At 40.0% G+C, this 24,980-nt stretch overlaps 1 protein-coding gene across 1 annotated transcript in view; it reads left to right on the forward strand.

The window, feature by feature from the left end:
- Positions 1 to 18,370, forward strand: part of dhx30 (DEAH (Asp-Glu-Ala-His) box helicase 30) — an 86,700-nt gene extending 68,330 nt beyond the window's left edge. Inside the window, exons 12-19 of the mRNA XM_063057112.1 lie at positions 74 to 280; positions 672 to 753; positions 2,199 to 2,392; positions 3,496 to 3,655; positions 4,329 to 4,486; positions 8,672 to 8,775; positions 9,535 to 9,674; positions 16,494 to 18,370. Coding sequence (XP_062913182.1) covers positions 74 to 280; positions 672 to 753; positions 2,199 to 2,392; positions 3,496 to 3,655; positions 4,329 to 4,486; positions 8,672 to 8,775; positions 9,535 to 9,674; positions 16,494 to 16,720 — 1,272 coding nt within the window. The 3' untranslated portion in view covers positions 16,721 to 18,370. The remainder of the gene's footprint in view (positions 1 to 73; positions 281 to 671; positions 754 to 2,198; positions 2,393 to 3,495; positions 3,656 to 4,328; positions 4,487 to 8,671; positions 8,776 to 9,534; positions 9,675 to 16,493) is intronic.
- The last annotated feature ends 6,610 nt before the right edge of the window (positions 18,371 to 24,980 follow it).

The raw sequence follows: 24,980 nt of genomic DNA on the forward strand, positions 1-24,980 counted from the left end.
TAATCCAGTTTTAACAGGCTAGTGTGCAATACCAGTGGAGGATATTTCTATCTCTCTCTCCCCTCTGTTACAGGTTTCATGTCTGAACACTGTTTGGATTTCCAAGTCGAATGTGAAGCAACGACGTGGACGGGCTGGCCGCTGTCAGCCGGGTAACTCCTACCACTTGTTCAGCAGGGAGAGGTTGGAGAAAATGGTTGATTTCCAGATCCCAGAAATCTTGCGCACTCCTCTGGAGAACATTGTGGTCCAGTCCAAGATCCATATTCCTGACATTACAGTGCGTGTTGGTATTTTAGTGTTTGCCTAGCTGTCCCTCTTCTTTAGTGGTGGGAAGCACAGAAACAGTTCTGAAGCCAAAACTACAGATTTAAGGATTTTATAAAAGACATGGAAAAATAATGAGCAGTGACATGATTTGTTGATGAGAAAGTTAATGCAGCAGATTTGATAAAGACAGTTCTGTAGAAAGAGAGAGAGCCATTAACAGTATAATTTAACATGGGATAATGAAAAACTATAATTTAACATTGGCCAGTGATTCAGTGGGAATAGAAATTGTGTATTTCAGATAGTTCAATGACTCTCCAGGGCCTGGATTGCTAGCATTCACTAGTGCAGAGATCAGTGCCTTTAATGTCACTCCAATACCTCTTCCCTTTATTTTTCAGGCTTCAGATTTTCTTTCAAAAGCAATGGACAGTCCAAACCCTAAGGCAGTGAATGAGGCTGTGCAAATATTACAGGAGATAGGTGAGTGTTGCTGATAAGTAAATTTGTTACTGAAGGAGGATGCTACAAACATTTCAATAACATTTTGGAAGAACTTGGATAGGGAATCATTTACAATGCGATTCAATGCGTCAATTAGATTACTTGGTGAGCTGTTAAATGGATCAGGATGTTCCAACACTTGAGTTCTTTTCTAAACTGGCTTCGATAGTAAAATGGATCAAGCTCCCATTAATAGCCCTTTTTTCTTCCTGGGTGTATGGATGTGCAAATGAGTTTGCCCAGATGAGTGTTGGCTGTGATTTCTTTTCTAACCTACAAAATTGCTGCTGGACGAACTCGGTGGATCAGGAAGCTTCTGTGTAGGCAAAGGGATATTCTATGTTTTGGGTTAATATCCTGCATCAGAACTAATCCTTTGACTCTACAGATGCTGCCTGACCTGCTGAGATTTTTGAGCACTTGTTTTTGTATTTGCGGAAGATCCCAGTGCCTGCAGTTTCCTGTGTCTATATTTTAACCTAATCTTTATAGCTATAGAGTCATTACCGATAGAGAATAAGTTCAAAATTATGCATATTTGTTGAAGCAACAGAATTCAATGGTACTACATTTAAATCTCAATGCAATTTGAATTGCCGTTCTTGTAAAATCAGACATCAACCTGAAGTGCTGTTTTCAAGAATTTAAATTTAGAAACTCTATTGCCAACTCTTCACAGTGAGTTCCTGAAATGTGGGTCCTTATAAGCCTCAGCAGGTCTGCAAAGTAAAACAGATCTTGAAGTCATGGCAACACACAAACAATGTTGGAGGAACTCAGCAGGCCAGGCAGCATCTGTGAAAACAAGTACAGTTGACACTTCAGGCTGAAACCCTTTGGCAGGATTGGAGAAAAAAGGCTGAGGAGTAGATTTGAAAGGTGGGGGGAGGGGAGGCCACCTGAAGTCATAGTCCCACATTGATGGCCTGCTGTCTTCTTTGTGTTGGTAACTACGGCTATCATGGGAGAACTCAGTTTGCAATATGCTGCTTGCCTCCAGGTAAATTTTATACAAGATAAAATGTTTTTATTGAAATGATTTATAAATGCTGCGGTGTTCCTGAACTAAACTAACTCAAAAGACTGACGTTCAATCATCAATGTATAGTTTATTAATTGATGCCAGACACTGGCTTCCTGCATTCTGTGATGGTGAAGATGAAAACACAGCTCTTCAGGAGGGACAGATGCCAGTTGAGCACACGATTGGATATAAAGTTCTCTGTCAAGTCTCATGAGGGTTGGCTACAAATGGGAAACCAGCTCTGGTTTCATGTTTCTTCCACGGAAGAGAGGAGAAAGTTTGGGATGGAATTTTTCTTCTGTTGCTAAAAATGAAAAAGCTCATCAGAACCCACACAGTTCTGCACTGTCAAATAGATGTGTGAGTTGAATTCTCTAAAGTATCTCCCCTTCCATTACAGGAGTACTGGATGAAAATGAGTCTCTTACCTTACTTGGCCAGCGTCTGGCCCACATCTCCACTGACCCACGCTTGGCAAAAGCCATTATCATGGCCTGCATATTCCGTTGTCTTTCCCCTGTTCTGATGGTTGTTGCTTGTCTGACTCGAGATCCCTTTGTGAACAGCTTGCTGAACAGGGCTGAGGTTATGAAGGTAGGGAGAGATACCAGGTGAATTGTGAATGATTTTTCTTAATTATGTTTGCTTTTCATGGTGGGAACTGAGCTTGGATCTGAGTCTTGCTCGGGGGAGTGGTTTGGGCTGTTTAAAGAGAACTATTCCCTCTGGACTTCCTGTCCATTTCAATACACAAGTTTGGGTGACTTTTCAAATCTTTGTAAAAGTTTACAAAAAGTACACAACCTTCCTGTAATGTGATGATCAGAACTGTACGTTTAGATGTGACTAGCTTGCATTTGCACAGTTCTAACTTAACCTTACTTCTCTCCCTCAGTACCATGGATGATAAAATATTTCACTTGCCATTTTAACCAATTTATCATGCTATTCTACAACATTCACAGATATATGGATGTGCAGTCCAAAGTTATTTTGTTCCTTTGTGTTTTGGACATCCTGTCATTAATCATGTAATTCCTTGCTTTCGTTGCTCTTCCTAAATACATTACTTCACAACACCAGACAGAATTTCATTGCCACTTTTGTACTTACCTGCCTGACGAACTTATTGATAGCTTATGGCAGCCTCAAATTTTCTCCTTACTATTATCCACACAGCGAGTTTTGGTTTTATCAACAGATTTGCAAAGCGTAGTCCCTATATTTAAGTCCAAAAGCTGAGCACACTTCATGAGAAGCAAGCAAGGCAGCACTCTGGACATGTTGCAAACAGCCTCAAAAGTAGAGAGGTTTTTGTTGGTTTTGTAGAACAGAGGTGAGCTCCTATATGCTGTACTGCAGCTCCTTATTTAACGAAAGGTATTAATGTCTGAAGTAATTCTGGTAAACTTTACCAGACTACTGCTTGGAATGGTCTGGTTGTTTTACAGAGTACTGCATTTCAGATTACTGTGACTTCCGTCAAAAGAATTCTACTTACTCAACACTTTTTAAACTAAATATTATGAAATCCTCCTGTGGAAGTAAATGATATCTCGTTATTGACCTTATAAATACCTCTCAAGTTAAACAGCTGTTAATGCTCTCCTAAATCTCCTCTGCTTTGAAAAGAACAGTCCTAGATTTTCCGATCCACCTTGATCCTGTGTGACCTCAGGTTTTGATTTGTCCTTTAGGCTAAAGCATGTCTAAGTGGGGAGAGCCGAAGTGATCACATGGCATTTATTAAAGCCATTGAAGGCTGGAAGAAAGTATTGCAAGAACGGGATGCAGATTCCAGAAAAGAGTATCTGGAAGAGAATATGCTGTATGCTCCCAGTCTCCGGTTCATTCACGGTAGGTTGGGTGATCAGAAGAACAAGTTTAGCAATAGAGGCATCAAGACTGCTGGACTGCAGGCTTCAGCTGACTACTTACAAATCTTTCTTTTTTATTTGCTCTTTTGGGAAATTTCAGAAGTTCCCTTGTCCTGACTGTGGTTAAAGACAGTTTATTATTGTAGGAAATGTTATAACATTTCCTGTAATGAACTTTGTTTCAAATCACAGCTGGCATGTATTCATCAGTTTCAATTTCTGAGATCTTCCAAACTTTGAAAACTGACCTGTGTGTGCTGGTCATCATTTATTTAGAGTACTGAGTTTAGTTGTATTTCACCAGAAAAGAGCTTCCGTTGACTGGTAGCCAAGGGAAATAATAACAGCAATTGGACTGGATAGATGTGGAATGTATGGCATTTGAGGCAAAGTATTGAAACTTGAGGCAAACTGATTTAAAGAAAAGTTGTGCAAGTACAGAATAAAGAGATGAAGTTGGAAGGAGGATATTAAAGAGTGTGTTGAAAAAGCTGGACCAAATGGCTGATTGTCCTATGTTTGGAATTATTTTCATTGTAGTTTCAGTTGCTGTCACTTTTGGGTCATTGTACAAAGTTTTATTCTGTAATTTAAATAGTACTTTATTTTTCTCTTCTTTTTGTTGACTAACAGTTTGCATTCTTTTTGTCCAGGATTGATGCTACAATTCTCTGAAAATGTTTACAATGCTTTCCTGGTGTCTGATCCATCAGTCTGCACACGTTCCTCCTCCTTGTGTAACCAGTACAGTGAGGAGGAAGAGCTAATTAAGGGGGTCCTGTTGGCTGGTCTGTACCCCAACCTCATCCAGGTGACAAATAATCTCTTTGAGTTTAACTGATCTTGATGTCTTTAGATAATTAATTGCATTAATTAAATATCATAGTTCCTTTACGAAATAGATGCTCATCCAGGGGTGGAGGGGGGGGGGGAGAGGCAATTGTTGAGATGATGACTAAAATCCATACATATGGGTTTTATGGAACACTTACAAGAAAGGGTGTAGTTTGAGGAGACAGTTCTAAGTCCTACCTGAAAAACTGAAAGTATTTTCAAAAGTAGGAATTCATTTTCGGAATGTAGGGGTAGGGGTAGAGGCAGAAGGAGTTGAGGGAGAGGGAAGGATGAAGCAATGAATGGGCTTGTGATTCAAGAATTTATAATCAGATGGGGTGTGAGTGAGCAGGACAGGTACAACAAACTTTTGGAATGTAGCAGAGTTCAAAAGTAAATTTATTATCAAAATACATATGTCACCATATACAGTACAACCCTGAGATTTGTATTACGGATGATCACAATAAATACAGGAGAATCAGTGAAAGACCTCACCCAACAGGAGAGACAAACAACCAGTGTGCAAAAGACAACAAACTGCAAATAGGAAACGAGAGAAAAAGTTCATAAGCTATAAATATCGCAAACCTGAGATGAAGAGTCCTTGCAAGTGAGTCAATAGGTTTGGGAACAGTTCAGAGATGAAGCAAGTGAAGTTGAGTGAAGATATCCCCTTTGGTTCAAGAGCTTGATGGTTGAAGGGTAACAACAGTTCCTGAAACTGGTGGTGGGCTCCTGAGGCCATTGTACCTTCTTCGCACTGGCAACAGTGTGAAGAGAGAATGTCCTAGGTGATGGATGCTGCTTTCCTGTGACAGCATTTCATGTTGATTTTCTCAATGATGGGGAGGGCTTTATCGTGATAGACTGGACAGTGTCCACTACTTTTTGTAGGCTTTTACATTCAAGGGCATTGGCATTTCCATAAGATCCTAAGTCTGATCCGCCATTTTATCATGGCTGAACCCGGATCCCACTCAATCCATACACCTGCCTTCTTGCCATATCCTTTGATATCCTGACCAATCAGGAATCTATCAACTATCCACTTTAAATATACCCATGGACTTGTCCTCCACTGCAGTCTGTGGCAGAACATTCCACAGATACACTACTTTCTGGCTAAAAAAAATCCTCCTTATGTCTGTTCTAGAAGGTCACCCCTTAATTCTGAGGCTGTGCCCTCTAGTTCTGGATACTCCCACCATAAGAAACATCCTCTCCACACATCCACCCTATCTAGTCCTTTCAAAATTCGGTACGTTTCAATGAGATTTTCTGTCCCCCCCCCCCCACATTCTTCTAAATTCCGGTGAGTACGGGTCCAAAGCTGCCAAACATTCTTCATGTGTTAACCCCTTCATTCCCAGAATCATCCTCGTGAACCTCCTCTGGACTCTCTCCAATGATAATACATCCTTTTCTGAGATATGGGGCCCAAAGCTGTTGACAATTCTCCAAGTGTAGCCTAACTAGTGTTTTATAAAGCTTCAGCATTATCTCCTTGCTTTTGTATTCTATTCCTCTTGAAATGAATGCCAACATTGCATTTGCCTTCTTTACCACAGACTCAACCTGTAAATTAACCTTCTGGGAGTCTTGCATGAGGACTCCTAAGTCCCTCTGCACCTCTGATGTTTGAATTTTCTCCCTGTTTAGATAATGGTCTGCACTATTGTACCTTTTACCAAAATGAATTATCACACATTTCCCAACATTGTATTCCATCTGCCACTCTTTTGCCCATTCTTCCAATTTGTCTAGGTCCTGCTGCAAATGCATTGATTCCTCAGCACTACCTACCCCTCCACCTGTCTTTGTATCATCCACAAACTTTGCCACAAAACCATCAATTCCATGAAGGGGTTAAATTATTGGCAAACAACATGAAAAGTAGCGGACCCAATACTGACCCCTGAGGAACACCACTAGTCACTGGCGGCCAACCAGAAAAGGCCCCCTTTATTCCCACTTGCTGCCTCCTGCCTATCAGCCATTCCTCTATCCATGCCAGTATCTTTCCTGTAATGCCATAGGATTTTATCTTGTTAAGCAGCCTCATGTGGGGCACCTTATCAAATGCCTCTTGAAAATCTAAGTAAATGACATCCATTGCCTCTCCTTTGTCAATCCTGTTTGTTACTTCCTCGAACTCTTGACAGATTTGTCAGGCAAGATTTCCCTTCACAGAAACCATGCTGACTTTGACTTATTGTATCATTAGACTTTAAGTATCCTGAAACCTCATCCTTTAATTATAGACTCCCAAAACTTTCCCAACCACTGAAAGTAGGCTATCTGGTCTATAATTTCCTTTCTTCTGCCTTCCTCCCTCTTAGAATGACATTTGCAATTTTCCAGTCCTCCAGGACCATGCCAGGATCAACTGATTCCTGAAAGATCATGATCAATGCATCCATTCTCTTTAGCAACCTCTGTCAGGATTCTGGGATGTAGTCCATCTGGTCTAGATGACTTATCCACCTTAAGACCTTTGAGTTTGCCTAGCATTTTTTCCTTTTGTAATAGCAATGGCACTCACTCCTGCTCCCTGACACTCAAGGACATCTGGCATACTGTTAGTGTCTTCCACAGTGAAGACTGAAGCAAAGTACTCATTAAATTCATCTGGCATTTTTTGTCCCCCATTACTACCTCACCAACATCATTTTCCAGAGGTCCACTATCAACTCTCATCTCCCTTTTACTTTTTATGTAACTGAAAACCCTTTTAGTATCCTGCTTTTCATTATTGGCTGGTTTGTCCTTGTATTTCATTTTTTCCCTTATAGCTTTTTTAGTTACCATTGGTTGGAGTTTAAAATCTTCCCAATCATCCAACTTCTCACTCACTTTTGCTACCTCATATGCCCTTTCCTCGGCTTTTGTTCAGTCCTTAAATGAAGGAAGTATAACTGGTTCACAAGTGGATTAGACACTAGAAGGGATGTGAGAGGATGTGCCATTCGGAACTCTGTAGGCTGTGAACCATCAGGTCATGGTGAGTTAAGGATGAAGCGTCTGGCAAAGAGCGGAGTTTATAGATGGTGTTAAATCATGAATTCCTGTGCCAAGTAATATGAAATATCCAGCTCAAATGAATATATGTCTGACTGCTTGCTGAACCCTGATGTCATATTAGTAAACAAAGTTACTGACATCTTTGAAGATCTACATAATCACCTCTTGAAAATGCCAAGGACAGGATCTGTTGGGCAAATCCTGTACATTTATCACTGCGAGGCTAATGCATTGGAAACTATGAAGTATAATCCCATCAACCTCTTGTTTAATAATCACCAAGACCCTTGTCTGTAATGGATCACATTCATTCTTCTTTGGAGTAGTAGTAGACAGTAGAATGATCAGAGTAGGAAGTCTGCTACTTCACAAGTGATGTTGGAGTATGGACCAAGGAGGTAAATTCCAGATAGAGTTGCACTGGCTGTGGAAAAAGGAAATTTGTCACTGATCCCTTTCCAATTATATTTGATTGAGCTCAGATTCAGACTTGAATGTGATTCCTGATTTGAGATGAAAACTTTACTGAATTTAGGTATATATCATGTGAAAGCAGAATTAGCATTATGATACCAGGAACAGGTTGCACAGACTGTTGGTATTCCATGAGCTTCTAACATTGAGGAGTGGCCCTAATGAAGTATTTGAAATGATTTAGCTGTTTCCTCTGGTAAAATAACTGAGAATGCAGACAAACAGAGTTAAAATTAGAGAGATGTCATTTACCAGTGAAATAAGGAATCTCTTATAAATATGGAAGGAATCAGAAATTCTCTCCAAACATGCTGAGTCAGTTGAGATTCTCAAGATTAGCTTAATAAGTTTTTGATAGATGGGGCTCTCATGGGATATAAAACAAAGACTTAACATCAGAAGAGGTACAGATACTGGTCAATTCTTTCTGTGATGATTTTTAAAAAAAGCTGCAGATGCTGGAAATCTGAACCTAAAAACAGAAAATGCTGGAAATATTTGGCAGGCAGGTCAGACAGCATCATAATCATGGGTCTCCAATCCGAAATGTTGGCTCTATTTCCCATTGATTGGACCTCATTAGCATTTTGTATTGTTGGTTTGGATGCCAGGTTGTCCACCCGGGTTAACGTTACAGCTCCTCTTTCTCATGTTTACTTTGTAGCTGAGGCATGGGAAAGTCACCAGAGAGGGGAAATTCAAACCCAACAGCGTGGTCTGCCAGACTAAGACTGGCCAGGTATTACTGCACAGATCCTCTGTCAACAGGTAAGTCGCTGTATGAGCATGGCTTTAGGAAAGAAAGGTGATCTTTTGTGGAATTGGACAGTATTGATGTTGAATCATTTGATGGTAACTAATTTCCATTAGGTTTCTCAAACTGAACTCTGCTGAGCTGTGGAATTGGCACTGGTGTCCATAGTTGTTTGCTGTCACTCCTTGTACACGTGCAAGGACTGAATTGCTAAAAGAGACCGATATGAGAAATAAATCTAGTTTAGGTAATGCTGTTTTTGGTATAGAAACAAAATAGAATAGAATAAAGGTGTTACCAGCTAATGTAACCCACTAAAGATGAGATTAGATTCTCCCCTCCCTTTGTAAATTGTGCTCTTGAATCACTGTTCTTGAAATAAAGGATTTTATCATTAAAAGTGTGAAATTGTTAAAGTGGTCCACACATAGTAGGGAAGGACATGCCTTGTTTCAATCGGGCCTATGAACAGTAAACCTTTAAGTACCTCTGCTGGACATGGCAAACTGCTATTTGTACAGATTGTTATAAAATTATTCAGCATCTTGTAAAGGGCAATGAAGGATGAGAGTGTCATCTATTGAGAATTTTCTTTGTGTGGTTAAAGCGTTAAACTAAGGTCCTTTTCCTGGGGAAAAAATATTAAAGGTAGTGTTGTAATCCAGAAAGGGAAAGGGTCTTATTCAGCATTTTTATAGATCCCGCATACCGTCCAGAATCAGTTGGAAACTATTCATCTCTCTCTGCTAAGGCTGTTTGCAATGCATTTTCAGGAATGAGGAATCATTTAAGAGCCGCTGGATGACCTACTTCACAGCTGTGAAATCCAATGGAAGTGTCTTTGTTCGTGACTCCTCCATGATCCATCCAGTCGCTTTGCTCTTACTCCCAGATTGTGATATCCGTGTCAAGGGTAAGTGTTGTGGAGAGCCTTTTGCATTACATAATATAGCACGTGGGAAGGCCCTGAAAATGGATATCCCACTGAAACTTCTTGCTGATGGGTGAACTGGTTATTCACTGAGAAGCTAAGAGGTTATAAACCAAAATAAGGTTCACACTTTATCTGCAGATATAGTAGAGCCATGGGGAGGTGCTAGAAGATTGGAAAACTGCAAATGTGACTTCCATTTTCAAGAAGTGTGGACTGGGAACTGAGAGACAAAGAATAGAAGCTAACAGGCCATTCAGCTTTAATATCTGTCACTGGGAATATACTGAGTATACTCAAGGAAGAAATTGCTAGTCATTTAGGGAAGTTTAACATAATCAAACCGAATCAAAGGGGTATCATGTTTGCTGAAGTTCTTTGAGGATGTAACAAGTAGAGCAGCATATTTAGACTTTCAGAAGGCTTTTGATAATGTGCACAAAAATGGCTAGTGCACAGGAGTTCATGATATTGGGGAAAGGGTATTAACATGAACTGGTACACAGAGAAGGTTGGAGTGAATGTTTTTCTTCAGACCAGAAAGATATGACCAGGGGAATGCCCCACAGATCATTTACTATATTAAGGAGAAAAAAATAATTGTTACTCCAGATATGATACAGCACAAAAACTGCACAAGATAAAGAATACAATAATAATTTTTAAAAAACAGTAAATATAAATACAAAAGCTAGCTTATATACAGTTGATTGTATGTCCATAAAGTAAGGCTATACTCAAGGTGACGAATGGGAAACAATAAACTTGTGGTGGGTTAGTGGCTGGGGTGTTGATCAGTCTTGCTGCTTGGGGAAAGCAACTGTTTTTGAGTCTGGTGGTCCTGGGGTAGATGCTACTTGGCCTTCGCCCTGATGGGAGTGGGATAAACAGTCCATGAGCAGGGTGGGTTGGATCCTTCATGATATTCCTGGTCCCTTTTCCAGAACCTTTCTGTATATATGTCCTTGATGGTGGGTAGGCTGGTGTCAGTTAATGTGGGGGGGGGGGGTTAAGTTCTGACAATCCATTGTGGAGCCTTCCTGTGTGCTGCAGTGCATTTCTGTACCAAGCACTGATGAACCTTGTTAAGGTGCTCTCTACTGCGCATCTGTATAATGACTTGAATGTGGATGTGCAAATTCCAGCTCCTTTCAGCCTCCTCAGAAAGTAGTGGCATAGATGTGCTTTCTTGATTGTGTAGGATGTGTTCTGGGACCATAAGTGGTTGTGTGTGATGTGCATGCCCAGCAGTTTGAAACTGCTTGCAGTTCCCCCTGCTATGCCGTTGACGTGTGAGTGGTGCAAGTTCTCCTGAAGTCGATAACTTGGTTGAGAGGGTGGAACATAAGTTTACTGATGGCAGAAAAATAGGTGACAAGTATGCTATACGAGGATATTTGGATGCTGCATCAGGATATAGGTTAGCTGCATGGATAGAAAAAAATCTTGGCGATTGAGTTTAATGTAGGAAAGTATGAAGTGATGTACTTTTGGTCGGAGGAATCAAAAGGCAGACTGCAGTTAAGTGAAGAATAACTGGTCTAGATGTCCTTGTACATGAAGCAGAGTTAGCGGGTATCTGCAAAAATAATTAAGAAGGCAAATGTTGTATTGGTCTTTATTGCTGTGGTTTGGGAGCTTAAAAATAGAGATGTACTGTTATAGTTACAGTTGACGAGGTCATTCCTGGAATTTGGTACAATTTTAGTCCCCAAATTTAAGAAAAGATATAGAGGCATTCCCGAAGAGATACACTAGATTAATTCCAGGGTGGAAAACTATCACAAATAGCTAAGAAAAGCTGGATCTACATTCCTTGGAGTTTGGAGCAATGAGTAGTGATGTTATTAAGCTTTAAGATCCTAATGAGCCATTGTAAGAGGGATATTGAGACGTATCTTCTAGTGTAGGTATCTCAAATGGGGAAACATAATTAAGATAAAAGAGCAGTCATTTAAAACTCAGGTGAGAAGATTCCTTCTCGCATAAGATAGTGAATCTCAAATTCTCTACACATAGAGGGTTGTAGCGGGTATATCACTGGAGGTATTTAAAAGAGATAGAGCTATGGTGGGACTGGCACAAAAGGATTTGAGGCTTGGTGCAGATCTGCCCTAATCACAGTGAATGGCAGAACAGGCTGATACTGATCTTGTGTTCTTTGATAAGAGCTTTCTATATTGTAGACCTACTGTCTGGCCTGGAGCAAAGATGTAGCATGCTCTATACTGTGAAGATACAATGACTGTTCATATTTTAGATGTATTAACTGATTTTGGGTTTGGAATGGCTCTACTTTTATTTTGCAACATGGATACGTACCGAGCATGATCAATATATATTGTCTATTCTAACAGTTCACAAGTAGATGGAATTGATCTGCTGACCTGAATCACTAAAGTCTTGCTCCACTCTCAGTGCATTTGAATAGAGTCCCACTGTTTTATGAAAGGATTGTGAGGACAAGATTTATTTACATTTTGTAAGGAAATCAGGTTGTTTAGAGGGAGAGAGAGAGAGTTTAAAAGTGAGTGGGGCAGTCGACCATTTTATGCACCATGGTTCCCGAGGAGCCATCAGATTTCAGACAGACAGAGAGAGAGATATTTATTTATATTTCAGAAGAAGTCAGTGCAGACATTTGGCAAGGGCCAATAAAAAGAAATTAGGTTTAAGCATAGTGGGGAGTTGAGGCTTTGGCTGGTCAAGGCTTTTGTGAGTGGAGACGTAGACCATAGGTAGATTTCTTTTTCGTTATTTATTCTTTATTTCTTATTGCACATATAGAGCAGTGGGGATGCTAGGCAGGATAGTGGAATGCTCCTCTTATGGGATGTGGGAAGGCAGGCAGACCCCCAGTGACACATAACTACAAGTGAAAGAAGTGCTCCAGCTTCAGCTTCTAACAGACCGTGTTAAGGAGTTGGAGCTGGATCTGGATGAACTCCAAATCATTTGGGAACCTGAGTTGATAAACACAACATACAGGGAGGTAGTTACAACCAAGGGGAAGATAGCCAGTGCAGAGAACCCCTGTGGCTTTTCCCCTCAACACCAGACATACTGCTTTGGATACTGTTTGGTGGGGGAGGGGGGGAGAAGAAGAATGAACTTGCAAAGAAAAACCACAATAGAAAGGTCTCTGGCACTGATTCTGGATGTATGGCTCAGTGTAAGGGGGAACAAGAGGCAAGTTGTGATAGAGGATTCATTTGGTTGGGAGAACTGAAAGGAAGCTCTGGGAACAAGATTCCCAGATAATATGTTGCCTCTCAAGTGCCAGAGTCAGAGACATCTCACATTAAGTCCCCAGCGATCTTAAGTGGGAGAATGAGTAGCCAGAGGTCGCCGTCCATGTCGTTTCCAATGACGTGGGTAGGAGGGGTGATGAGTTCCTGCAAAGGGAGTACATAGAGTTAAGTGCTAAGTTAAAGGACAGGATATCCAGGGTTGTGATCTCAGGATTGCTACCCACGCCATGTGCTAGTGAGACCAGAAACAGTAAGATCATACATGTGGCTAAGGAGATCGTGCGGAGAGCTGGGGCTTTAGATTTTTGGATCACTGGGCTCTTCTAGGGAATGTGAGACCTGTATAGAAGGAACAGTTTGCACCTGAACTTGAGGGGTACTAATATCCTAGTGGGAAGGTTTGCTAGTACTGTATGGGGGGGGGGGGGGAGTTAAAACTGGAGTTGCAAGGGGATGGGAACCAGACAGCCTGGAAAAACAGTAGAGCAGTAAGATGTTAAACCTCCATACAAAGTCAGGAATCAAAAGGTCAAATGGATGTCTTACATCTGTATTTATTCAGAGATGGACACATAGTCTATAGATATGAGGCAATACAGCAGTGAGGTTATGGACCAAATACAGATTACAGAGGAGGAGGTGTTTGCTGTCTCGAGACAAATGAGGGTGGATAACTCCTTAGTGCCTGCCAATATTTTCTGTCAGACCCTGTGGGAAAATAGTGCAGAAATTGCAAGGGCCTTAACAGATATATTTAAAACAATCTTAGCCACAGGTGAAGTGTCAGACGATTGGAGGATAGCTACTGTTGTTCAGTTGTTTAAGAAGAGCTCTAAGAATAAGCCAGTGAACATGACATCAGTAGTCTCGGCCTGAAACATCGACTGTACCTCCTCCTAGAGATGCTGCCTGGCCTGCTGCGTTCACCAGCAACTTTGATGGGTGTTGCTTGAATTTCCAGCATCTGCAGAATTCCTCGTATTTGCATGACATCAATAGTGGTATTCAAAGGGACTATTTATATAAGTATTTGGATCGCAGGGACTGATTAGGGACAGTCAACATGCTAAGTCGTGTCTAACCAACCTTAGACTTTTTCAACCAATTTACCAGGAAAGCTGATGAAGGCAAGGCAGCAGCTGTTGTCTATATGGACCTTAGCAAAGCCTTTGACAAGGTCTTTCATGGGAGATTGGCCCAGAGGTTGTCATTTGGCATTCAAGATAAGGTGGTAAATTGGATTAGACAGTTTGTGGGAGAAGCTACAGAGTGGTAGTTGATGTTTGTCATCCATATCAATGATCTGAATGAAAATGTGGTAAACTGGATCAGCAAATTTGTGGATGACACCAGATTTGGGGGGTATAGGGGACAGCAAGGAAGACTATCAAAGCTTGCAGTGGGATATAAACCAGCTAGAAAAATGGCAAATGGAATTTAATGCAGATAAGTGTGAGGTGTTGCAATTTGGAAGGACCAACCAGGGTAGGTCTTACACACTGAAGATAGGGCACTGAGAGGGTGCTAGGAGAGAAGGATCTGGGAATACAGATCCATAATTCCTAGAAAGTGGGATCACTAGTAGATGGGGCTTATTGGCCTTCGTAAATCAAAGTATTGAGTACAGGAGATGGGATGTTATGTTGAAATTGTGTAAGACATTGTTAAAACCTAATTTGGAGTATTGTGCCCAGTTTTGGTCAGATACTTGTAGGAAAGGTGTAAGTAAGATTGTAAGAGTGCAGAGAAAATTTACAAGGATAGGGCTGGGATTTGAGGAACTGTATTATATAGGAAAATATTGAATAGTTAGAGACTTTATTCCCTGGAATGTAGAAAATTGAAGGGAGATTATATGGAGGTATACAAAATTATGAGCGGTATATATAGGGTCAATAGCTGAAACTACAACACGGAAGTTATGGGTTAAGGGGAACATAGAAACATAGAAACATAGAAAATAGGTGCAGGAGTAGGCCATTCGGCCCTTCGAGCCTGCACCGCCATTTATTATGATCATGGCTGATCATCCAACTCAGAACCCAGCCTTCCCTCCATACCCCCTGACCCCTGTAGCCACAAGGGCCATATCTAACTTCCTTTTAAACATAGCTAATGAACTGGCCTCAACAGTTTGCTGTGGCAGAGAATTCCACAGATTCACCACTCTCTGTGTGAAGAAGTTTTTCCTAACCTCGGTCCTAAAAGGCTTCCCCTCTATCCTCAAACTGTGACCCCTCGTTCTAGACCTCCCCAACATCGGGAACAATCTTCCTGCATCTAGCCTGTCCAATCCCTTTAGGATCTTATACGTTTCAATCAGATCCCCCCTCAATCTTCTAAATTCCAACGAGTACAAGCCCAGTTCATCCAGTCTTTCTTCATATGAAAGACCTGCCATCCCAGGAATCAATCTGGTGAACCTTCTTTGTACTCCCTCTATGGCAAAGATGTCTTTCCTCAGATTAGGGGACCAAAACTGCACACAATACTCCAGGTGTGGTCTCACCAAGGCCTTGTACAACTGCAGTAGTACCTCCCTGCTCCTGTACTCGAATCCTCTCGCTATAAATGCCAGCATACCGTTCGCCTTTTTCACCGCCTGCTGTACCTGCATGCCCACTTTCAATGACTGGTGTATAATGACACCCAGGTCTCGTTGCACCTCCCCTTTTCCTAATCGGCCACCATTCAGATAATAATCTGTTTTCCTATTTTTGCCACCAAAGTGGATAACTTCACATTTATCCACATTAAATTGCATCTGCCATGAGTTTGCCCACTCACCCAACCTATCCAAGTCACAAACATGAGGGGAACTTCCTCACTCAGGGTGGAGAGTGTGGCTACTAGGGCAAGTGGTGGATAAGGGGTTGATTTCAACATTTAAGAGAAATTTGGATAGGTACATGGATGGGAGGGGTATGGAGGGCTATGATCTGGGTGTGGGTCAATGGGACTAGGTAGATTAATAGCTTGGCCCAGACTAGATGGGCTGAAGGACCTGCTTCCAGGTACTTGTCAGCATGGTTTTCTGTGTGGGAATTCAGGTCTCAGATTTGATTGATATTTTTGAAAAGGTCCTACATGATAGATTGGTCCAGAAGCTTAGAACAGATAGGATCTGGGGTGAGGTAGCTAGATAGATACAAAAATCATATACAGTTGCAAGAAGTTTGTGAACCAGTTTCAATTATCTGGTTTTTTTGCATTAATTACTCATAAAATGTGGTCTGATCTTTTTCTTGCAAATAATTTGGATGAAAATGCTTATGAAGTGGAGTGAACAGCACAGTGGAAATAGAAATCTGGGATCTTTTAAACAGTTACAAACTGCATCTGCTACATTTCAGTTGTATGATAAAAATGCCTGCGAGTTACTGATCTTGGTTTGATAGAGGGACTAAATTTGCTGAACACACATTTTAAGAGATTATTGGCAAAAGCAGCTCAGCACTGTCTTAAGTTTGGATAATGAAACTCTTAAGTATTTACTAAGTAAAGGCCTCAGACTCAGCATCTCTTAAATTTATCTTTAATCCTTTTTCAGAGGATGGTAACTCTATGCTGCTCACCCTGGCTGACTCCAGTCTCCTCCGGCTTGAACTGGACTCTGATACTGCACATCTGCTCTACAGATTCCGCATAGCAGTACACAACATGATAGAAACCTGCTTGTGCCACGAACTGCCAGAACTTCCGTCCAACTTGCGTATAGAGCATGATGCGGTGTTGTCATTACTCGTAGAGCTCTTGAACTGCTGGCCATCAGAATGAATGGTTCACTTGGAAAATGGGAGGTTGACAGGCATCTGAGCATATATATTATTCTGTATCAGAATTGCTTCGTGCATTGTACAAAAATAGCTGATGTGTTTAATATTTGTGGAGCTCAAATGCACTCACCTCTTCAACATTTCTTTGAAGTAATGGACTGAACAGTCAGTGATTTCATAATTTATAGCTGTTGTACAGAATAAATTATACATAAAACTAATCAGAAAATTTTCTCAAGAATCATGAAAATTTGGAGAATGTTTTTGTACAGGCAGTAGTGCCTGATTGCCATGATTTACATTTAAATTTTATGTAGTCAACTTTTGTACTTGTCATTATTTTTGCCCTGCTCCACCTTTATTTCTAAGTTTGTAGCCTCTTGATCTCTTCACAATTAGTTTATCTTTTTCATCAACAAATTTAACAACCAAAATTGATCTGAAGGCAAAGGTTTATGAATTAAAAACTGAGGACCCAGCATCACGCATTGGGACACATCACACCAACTAGAGAATCCTACTCCACTTTTCCATTTATCCAGCCAATATTCTTCCCATAGCAGTATGTTACCTATGAAAGGGAAAACTTCTATTTTCCACATTAACCTTTGATACAGCATCTTATAAAATGCCTTAGTGGATCCACCTTTTATGTACAGCTCCAATGACCAAGTCAAATATCACTTTCCTTTCCTAAAACCATGTTGATTATCTTCATTTACTCATCAATTTGAATACAAGTTAATATTTTCCCCAGTAGTTTCCATCTTTCTGGCTCAATCCCATCTTATTTATGCATCATTCTTTTTACGTGCACCAGAAGAGAAATGGATCTAGACAATTTTTTTGTGTATTGAAATATTTTCTTAAAATTCAATCCTTCCATTTCACCTTCTCCCAAGACAAGAACATGAAGAGCTGAACTGCTAAAAAAAACTCTTTACAACATTAAAAGGCAACATGCAAAATTTCCCATGATACTTTATTTATGCACAGTTATGCTTCTGTAGAGACTCAGTCAAGAATCTGGTTTTAGGATTGGATACCAAAAGTTTTATAGAACATTGTATTTGGAGACAGCCAGGGGATTTTTAGGCTAGGGCAGCAGATGGTCTAAAAGCACATTTACCACCGACAAGATGAGGAAATTAAGTAATGAATAAAAGATCAAGGGTGGAAACAAGAATAAAGTTAACTTCAACACCAGAATGTTCTCTTTTCATGCTAATAACCCAGGTGAACATATGGTGCAAACATTTATTCAAAGGCAAAATACTGTTAATCTCACGAAGGCCCTTAGACTCATTAATGTCCCATAGCAGCATTCCCAATAGCTCTGTTCCCCCTTTCCTTTTGTCTCTGTATCACTGCAACTGTTTGCTCACACAAATGCACATAAATTTCTCTTGATTCTTTCAGCCAATAACCTGCACTTAAAATGTCTACTGTAAATTAGCTCTAACAGCAAGTCTGAGATGTTGGGGGAAAATCGATATGCTCATGGGGAGAACATGTAAGCTGTGCAGATAGCATCCAGATCCCTGAAGCTGAGATACAAAAGCACTAGCTATTGCACAACCCAGACTGGAAATCTGAAACACTGAATGCTTGTTTGTCGGGACACAGCAGAGACCAGCAGCCGGCTTGATAGCAAACCACTCAGAACAATGAGTTGGACCAATAGAAACGTGAGTATTTGCCAGAAACAACACTCTTTTGCAGACTGATTATTTCACCTTGACAGGTGATGAACTGTTTGCGACCTAACCAGCAGGCTCGGCAAACAACCCTATAAACTAGCAGCCAACCTCTCCTTCATTTCAACAGGAAATACTCGTCATCATGGCAGAGAATCAACTTTTTTGTTGAAATCCATTCATTGTTATAAGTTCTGTCATTATTCTGACACGTTAGCCAATTTTCTCATATACTGCCAAATGTAATTGTTTTTCCCTTGAGCATTAAGGGAAATCACCACCATACCAAGCCCATGGGGGCGAATGCACTCCAAAATTGTGAAAACACAAAATGCATACAAAGCTAACATCAACATTTAAGCTTTATTTCAAACCTTTACTTGTACAATAAGGACCAAACAATGGGAATTGAATTTTGCCACAATGATGTTGCTTATTAGCGGCCAAACAGCAAAGCGAGAAGAAAGTTTCCAGAATATTAAATGTGTGCAAGGACGATAGCAGCAGTGGAAATTCTGTACCATTTTGTCCCAGGTACTCACTGCTGCAGCCAGTTACTGTTTTTACAATCCATTTATAGATTCCAAAAAAGCCTCAAAAATCAACTTGTATTCAGTAACAGCGTACTTTTTCCTAAAAGTCTCACTTCTCATCTGAAAATGTAAAAATGACAATTTTTTTGGGGGGGGGGGGAATAGTGCCTCAAACTTATGTTCTGTGACTTTAGTGGACGGATACTTAAAGCTTCAAACTATTTCAAAGAAAGATGATAATTTAATGAAAAATAGCCCCAATGAATTTTGAAAGTGTTCTAGCAAAATGAACTGAAATTTCAAGGCCGTTAAAGCCTTCCCCACTTAAAAAAAATTGGTAGAGAAAATTTATGAAAGACTTCTTTAAAGAATAAAGGTGATTAGCATAAACTGCTAGACAAATTTGCCTACTGACTGCTGGTTCTAAATGCACCTCAGGGGAGAGGAAAATTTTGGGAAGCAAGAGAAAAGCAAAAAGGAGGAAAAGAGAATGAGAAGATAAAAGTGGAAGGGACAGCGAAAGAGGAGGTAGGGAATATTTGGGTTGTAATTCCCCTACACTATATCCTCTGAATCTTTCTCGCCTTTTATTTCTAAAAAGTGCTAATCTCTGCCAAATTCACTTTTGTATCACTGGTTGGAGGCAAAGCACTACCACTGCGTAGTGCAAGGCTGAAACTTAGGCGGACACATTTCCATTGGCAAATGCAGAATTAAAAGTGAGAAAACACTAATCTTTATACTTCTGTGCCACAGGCAATAATTTATTTAAACCACTGCTTCAACAAAAGTCATTCTATAGTGGAGGTCATGAGGTGAGACTCCCCCTTAAAATAGCAGAATCAGCTTTTGACTGGAGGCTTAAGGTCAAAAATACAGATTTTCCCCCTTCTGTTACTTCAGTAAAGCTGTAAGTCATCCAGTCTCACTGCAGGCACGAACATTTTCTTTCATTCTGGGGATGAGGAAAGGGAACAACTGTGGTGGAGGATATGTTGGTCCTGGTATGGACTACAGTGTTTTTTTTATACAACAGAATCTACATCATTATACATCAAGCACAATGTCTGTCAAACACACAGTCTCTCTGGAATCAGACGCTGGTCACATTGGTTCCACAACCCCAGACGGACTTGGTGCACAGTGCAAACCATCAGTTGATTCAATAAGTTATTGCTTTTTTCCCTCCAAAGGTTGTCAGCTATAATTCCATACAGGATTACTTTTTAATCTAAATAGTACATGCAGGTTTTTAAATTTTAGTATTTCAATATTTAAAAGGATCAATACACAAGTAAGTTCATTTTGGAGAGTACCAATTCCTGGTGAGACAAAAATCACACTGGTCAGTAACAAGAATATTTTTTGGAGTGGGAAGGGTGAGATGAGGATGTTATGGATCACATTAAACATCACTTTTGGAACCAGATGCATGTACAATGATTACTGGAACCTCAAAAAAAAAGACTTGCAGTTATAGTGCCTCTATTTCCCTTTCAAAAGTTTCCAAAATGATTTACAATCAAGACAAAGTCATCACTGTTGTGGGAATTATACCCAAATGGCTGCTATATCAATTTGCCATAAACAGCTATACAGTAATGAGCACTTAATTGATTATCAATACATTTAAAGGTCACATCCTTTTTGAATTCTGTTTGCAGTTACCCCAACCAACAAACACATCAGCTCCTGTCCCTCTAGATATCTATCCAATACTCTATGAAGATTAATTTTCTGTTTGTCAAGACCAGCCTTCAACTGTAGAAGGTAAAGCCTTAAACTTCCTTCATTAAACATGCATTAGGTATACTCAAGGCTGAGGTTGAATAGAACCCAAGACTAGTTTCACTAATCCACCCACACCTCACCATGAACTTAGAAGAGCCAAGACCAATTGTGCAGTCCCTAGTGCTGCCTCGACTGCCTTCATTGTGCAGACCCAAAACCAAATCCACAATCCCCATTCCAAGCGTTCTCTATTCCTCTCCAGGCAGTTCTAACCAGTAAAAATAACAGATTTTAAAAGCAACTGAGATTCAGATGATGTCAAGGGTAGAATTCCCAACTCCTGACAAAGACCAATTCACATTAAACCATACAAAGGTAAGAAAACAATCACAGCAGCACAAACATCAAAAATCTGTCCAAATACACATGCACATAAACACCTGAAACTGTTGCACCTAGGAGGGTGTACAATACTTTACAAATGGATGCATAACATTTTAAGAGTGTTCTTTCAATACAATTGTAAACTTGAAGAAATGTCTCTGGGACTGTTGGGACCAGAGCAATCCCAAGCGTTTTATTGAAATCAACAGATCAGTTCTGTGCAAATGTAATTTTTTGTACTGAAATTAATCAAACATACTTCCACATGTAAACGTATTTTTTTCTCTGGTAGGAAGGTTGAAGGGAAAAGCGAGCAGATCAGACCAATTAAAATAAAGTCACTCCAAGAAGTCAACAAAACTCTATAAATGTCATTAATACCTTTCAGTTTCAAATCCAATTTCACTTACATCTGGGTATTAGTGCAGATATTTAAACAATGATATTATAACCAGTCATCTAGAACTACTCTGAATTATGTATGAAGAGCAATAGAATGCTATATATTTTAATATGCTTGAGTGATTCTAAATAGTGTTTGAAACATTAAGTACGGGTTTGAATGCAATTGCAATCATAAGCTAACAAGAGGCAATTGTGATACCAGGCAAACTGGTAGAGAGGCAGTAAATCCCTTTGAAAATTTAGATGAGGGATAATGAACAATGAGGGTTGAACTTGTTCTTTTCTGAGCAACTTTAAAACAATGTCTGTCAAATTTTGATCGATAAGATACATTAGTTTATCACTGAACGATCTATTGGTATGTGAAATCCAGATGCATCTCCACAATTCCTCTTTACCCTCTTACCCCTGGAATTTCCAAAGATAAGAGATCCATCTGTGCACCTCATACTACAGGCAGTACACGGAAAGGAGGGAAAAGGTGAATGCCATGCTTCTACACACGTCTAAGCCTCACTCCATATTTACTAGAGTTGGAGTAAACTAAATACATTCCCTCCTCTGAGTGGCTCTCCACAGTTAAGGAAAACACTCAGTGATCATGTAAACAATTTAAAGATTCCTCAGAAATGAACAACGTTACATACAGACAACTCTGGAGTTGTCCCAGAACCCAGCCTCTTCGGACTAACCCTTTTACTTGATTCTCTGCACAAAACTACAGCCCTACCCTACAATAATGAAACCAACCTCAACAATTTAACTTGAATCTCAGCTGTCCCATTGGAGACCAATTACCAAACTTACCAATTATACCGTAGTACACATGTACATGATTGCACCGTACAGTTAGAGCATGTGCAAGACTTACCATTTTAGTATTTAGATTTAAAAACCACACAGAATCAACATAGGCACAGGCTCTACTCACATATCTTGTCTTGACAGAACAACTATAAAGGTCTCATACTAGCTTGCTCTTTCCTACACAAGGGTGCATCAAGTCTAACTGCTTTTCTATCCTTGCCCCTTCATAAAACTCTGCACAAACATCACTTCTACATACAGCTGCTACCCTGCTTACCAACCACTAAAAACAATTTTACAAATCCTAGCTGACTCAAACTCTGTCCTTCATCCCTCGTAGAACAACTTTTAAGGCTGTGCTCCATATGACACAACCTTTAAGATTATATTGCTTAGAAAAGTGTTAATAGTATTGTTTTTAAATCACTATTCATTATACAATTGTCAGTACTTCATCACCAAAGATTAAACTTGAAGAATTCTATAAGTTAAACAATTTACAGTTCTTTTTAAAATCAAACAAACACTGAGGCAGAAACAGAAGCTGCAAAGATTGTAGGATATATGTCTGGTTTATTCACTAACAGGACTTGTTCTTAATGCAAAAAACATATAGACAATGGCTATGTGCCATGTCCAAATGTGACCATTCCCTTCCCATCCAAGTTCTCCTTCAAACTGGATACAAGCAACTGCCAAGTTTCATAGAGATGATTGCACTCTTGTTCCAAAGAGGACTTTAGTTGAATTACTGGGTGTGTGTGTGTGGGGGGGGGGGGTGGAGGTCAGGAGGGCATAATTTTCTTAACATTAATGTACTGTAGGAATCAATGCCAGGACCCTTACTGTTTGTTATCTATAGCAACATTCTGGATGTGAATGTAGGAGGTACAAATTTTAAGTTTGAAGATGATGCTGCTGTTCATTATGAGGAAGGCGGTCTTGGGCTACAGGATGATATTGATCAGTTAGGAACATGAGAACAGCCATGCCTTACTCTGATAAACGTGAGGTGATGTATTTTGTAAGCACTAATAAGGGTCAGCACAGTGAATTTATAGAGGTATTGATATATAGAGCTAAACCTTGGTGTGCAGGTTCAATGAATCCCTCAAAATGGCAGCACAGGAGTTACGATCATTAAAGAAGCATATGGGACTCATGTTTATTAGTCGGGGCACGGTAAACAAGAGCATGGAGATTATGGTACAACTTTGTAAAAGTGATTGGCTATAGCTGGAGTACTATGTGCTGATCTGGTTATCACGCTATAGGAAGGACATGATTGCATTGGAGAAGGTAAGGTGCAGAGGAGATTTACTAGGATGTTGTCTGGGCAGGTGCATATCAATGATGAGAGAATAGATAAATTGGACTTGTTTTTCTTGGCGTTCAGGGATGAAGGCAGAGACTTATAACATCTAAGACAAGCATATGAATCTCCAATGCATAGAGGCCATGGCAAATGCTGAAAAACGGGATTAGTACAGATGGGTACTTGATGGTCAACATGGATATGGTATGCTTAAGGGCCTGGCATGTCTTACATGACTCTAATAATGAGCTGCTCTAGGTCAATTCAAAAATAAGACTTGTGAACATCTTATAAAAGGTGCTTACAACAAAACAACAAACATCCATTTCAACAATAGCTGCTCGGATTGAGGAATAAATTTACACATTTTGAAAGAGGAATGTGGTATTTAAAATATTACTATTAATCTGCCTGAGGGGGTGGTGAAGACAGACACTCAATTAGCATTCAAATAGTATTTAGATGAGTGCTGACAAAGGGGATTCAAATCGGTAAATGCTTGATGGCTGGTATGGATATGGTGGGGTGGGTAAAGGATGCGGTTCCACACTGTATGATTTTTATTTATCTGGAGCATGGACACTTCAGCCATGCATTCACACAAAATATCAAAAAGAAACATTTCTACTTTACACAACTAAGGACCCTTGTTCCTCTGTATATGAGTTAAGATTTCTTTTTGAAAGATTTAAAGACTGTAATGTTTCTTGTATATGTGGCATTCAAATGAAGGATGAGAAGGGGTCATCTTTCTTTGGGGAAAAGAAGCAGGAGGAAAGAGTTTGGGTAGGAAGAAGAGGGAAAACAAAATCCTCCTACTTAAATGAAAACAAACAATAACAATGAACAGAGGAAAGTAAATAAAATTTTCAATGACCAACCTTCATAGGTGCTGAATGACCTGAATTTTTCCAGAAATTTGTAGTTCACTTTTTGTTTCACCGAATTTAAGTTGCTGTTTCACTTTAGAAGAGGCAAAATGCAGAATAGGGAAAGATGCATCAATACCAAGAGACCTTGGTGAACTTGCAGCAATTCAGCCAGAATGTCTAGATCTCGCTCCTGGACTGAAAGCGATCTCTCTGAAGGGTGCATAGTGGAAGGGAAAGATTTGACAAATTGAGTTTAACCCTATTTGCCTTCCTTTAGACTAATAACGAGTGTCCAGGCGCATCCTTTTAAAAATATTTCCATTTGGCCTCCTAGCATCCAACTAGCTACTGACAACATCCGTACTTCCACACAGCTCTCAGAAGTAGTTCATCTGGTTTAATCCTACTGGCTTTTCATTTCAGATATAGTATCCAGTTCAATAACTAATCTCCACCGAAATTCCAGCTTCAACGCTGAAACAATTACTTGAGCTGGAGGCAATAATTAAAGGCAGAT

Source organism: Mobula hypostoma, chromosome 1, assembly GCF_963921235.1.
Source record: "Mobula hypostoma chromosome 1, sMobHyp1.1, whole genome shotgun sequence".
NCBI classification, from domain to species: domain Eukaryota; kingdom Metazoa; phylum Chordata; class Chondrichthyes; order Myliobatiformes; family Myliobatidae; genus Mobula; species Mobula hypostoma.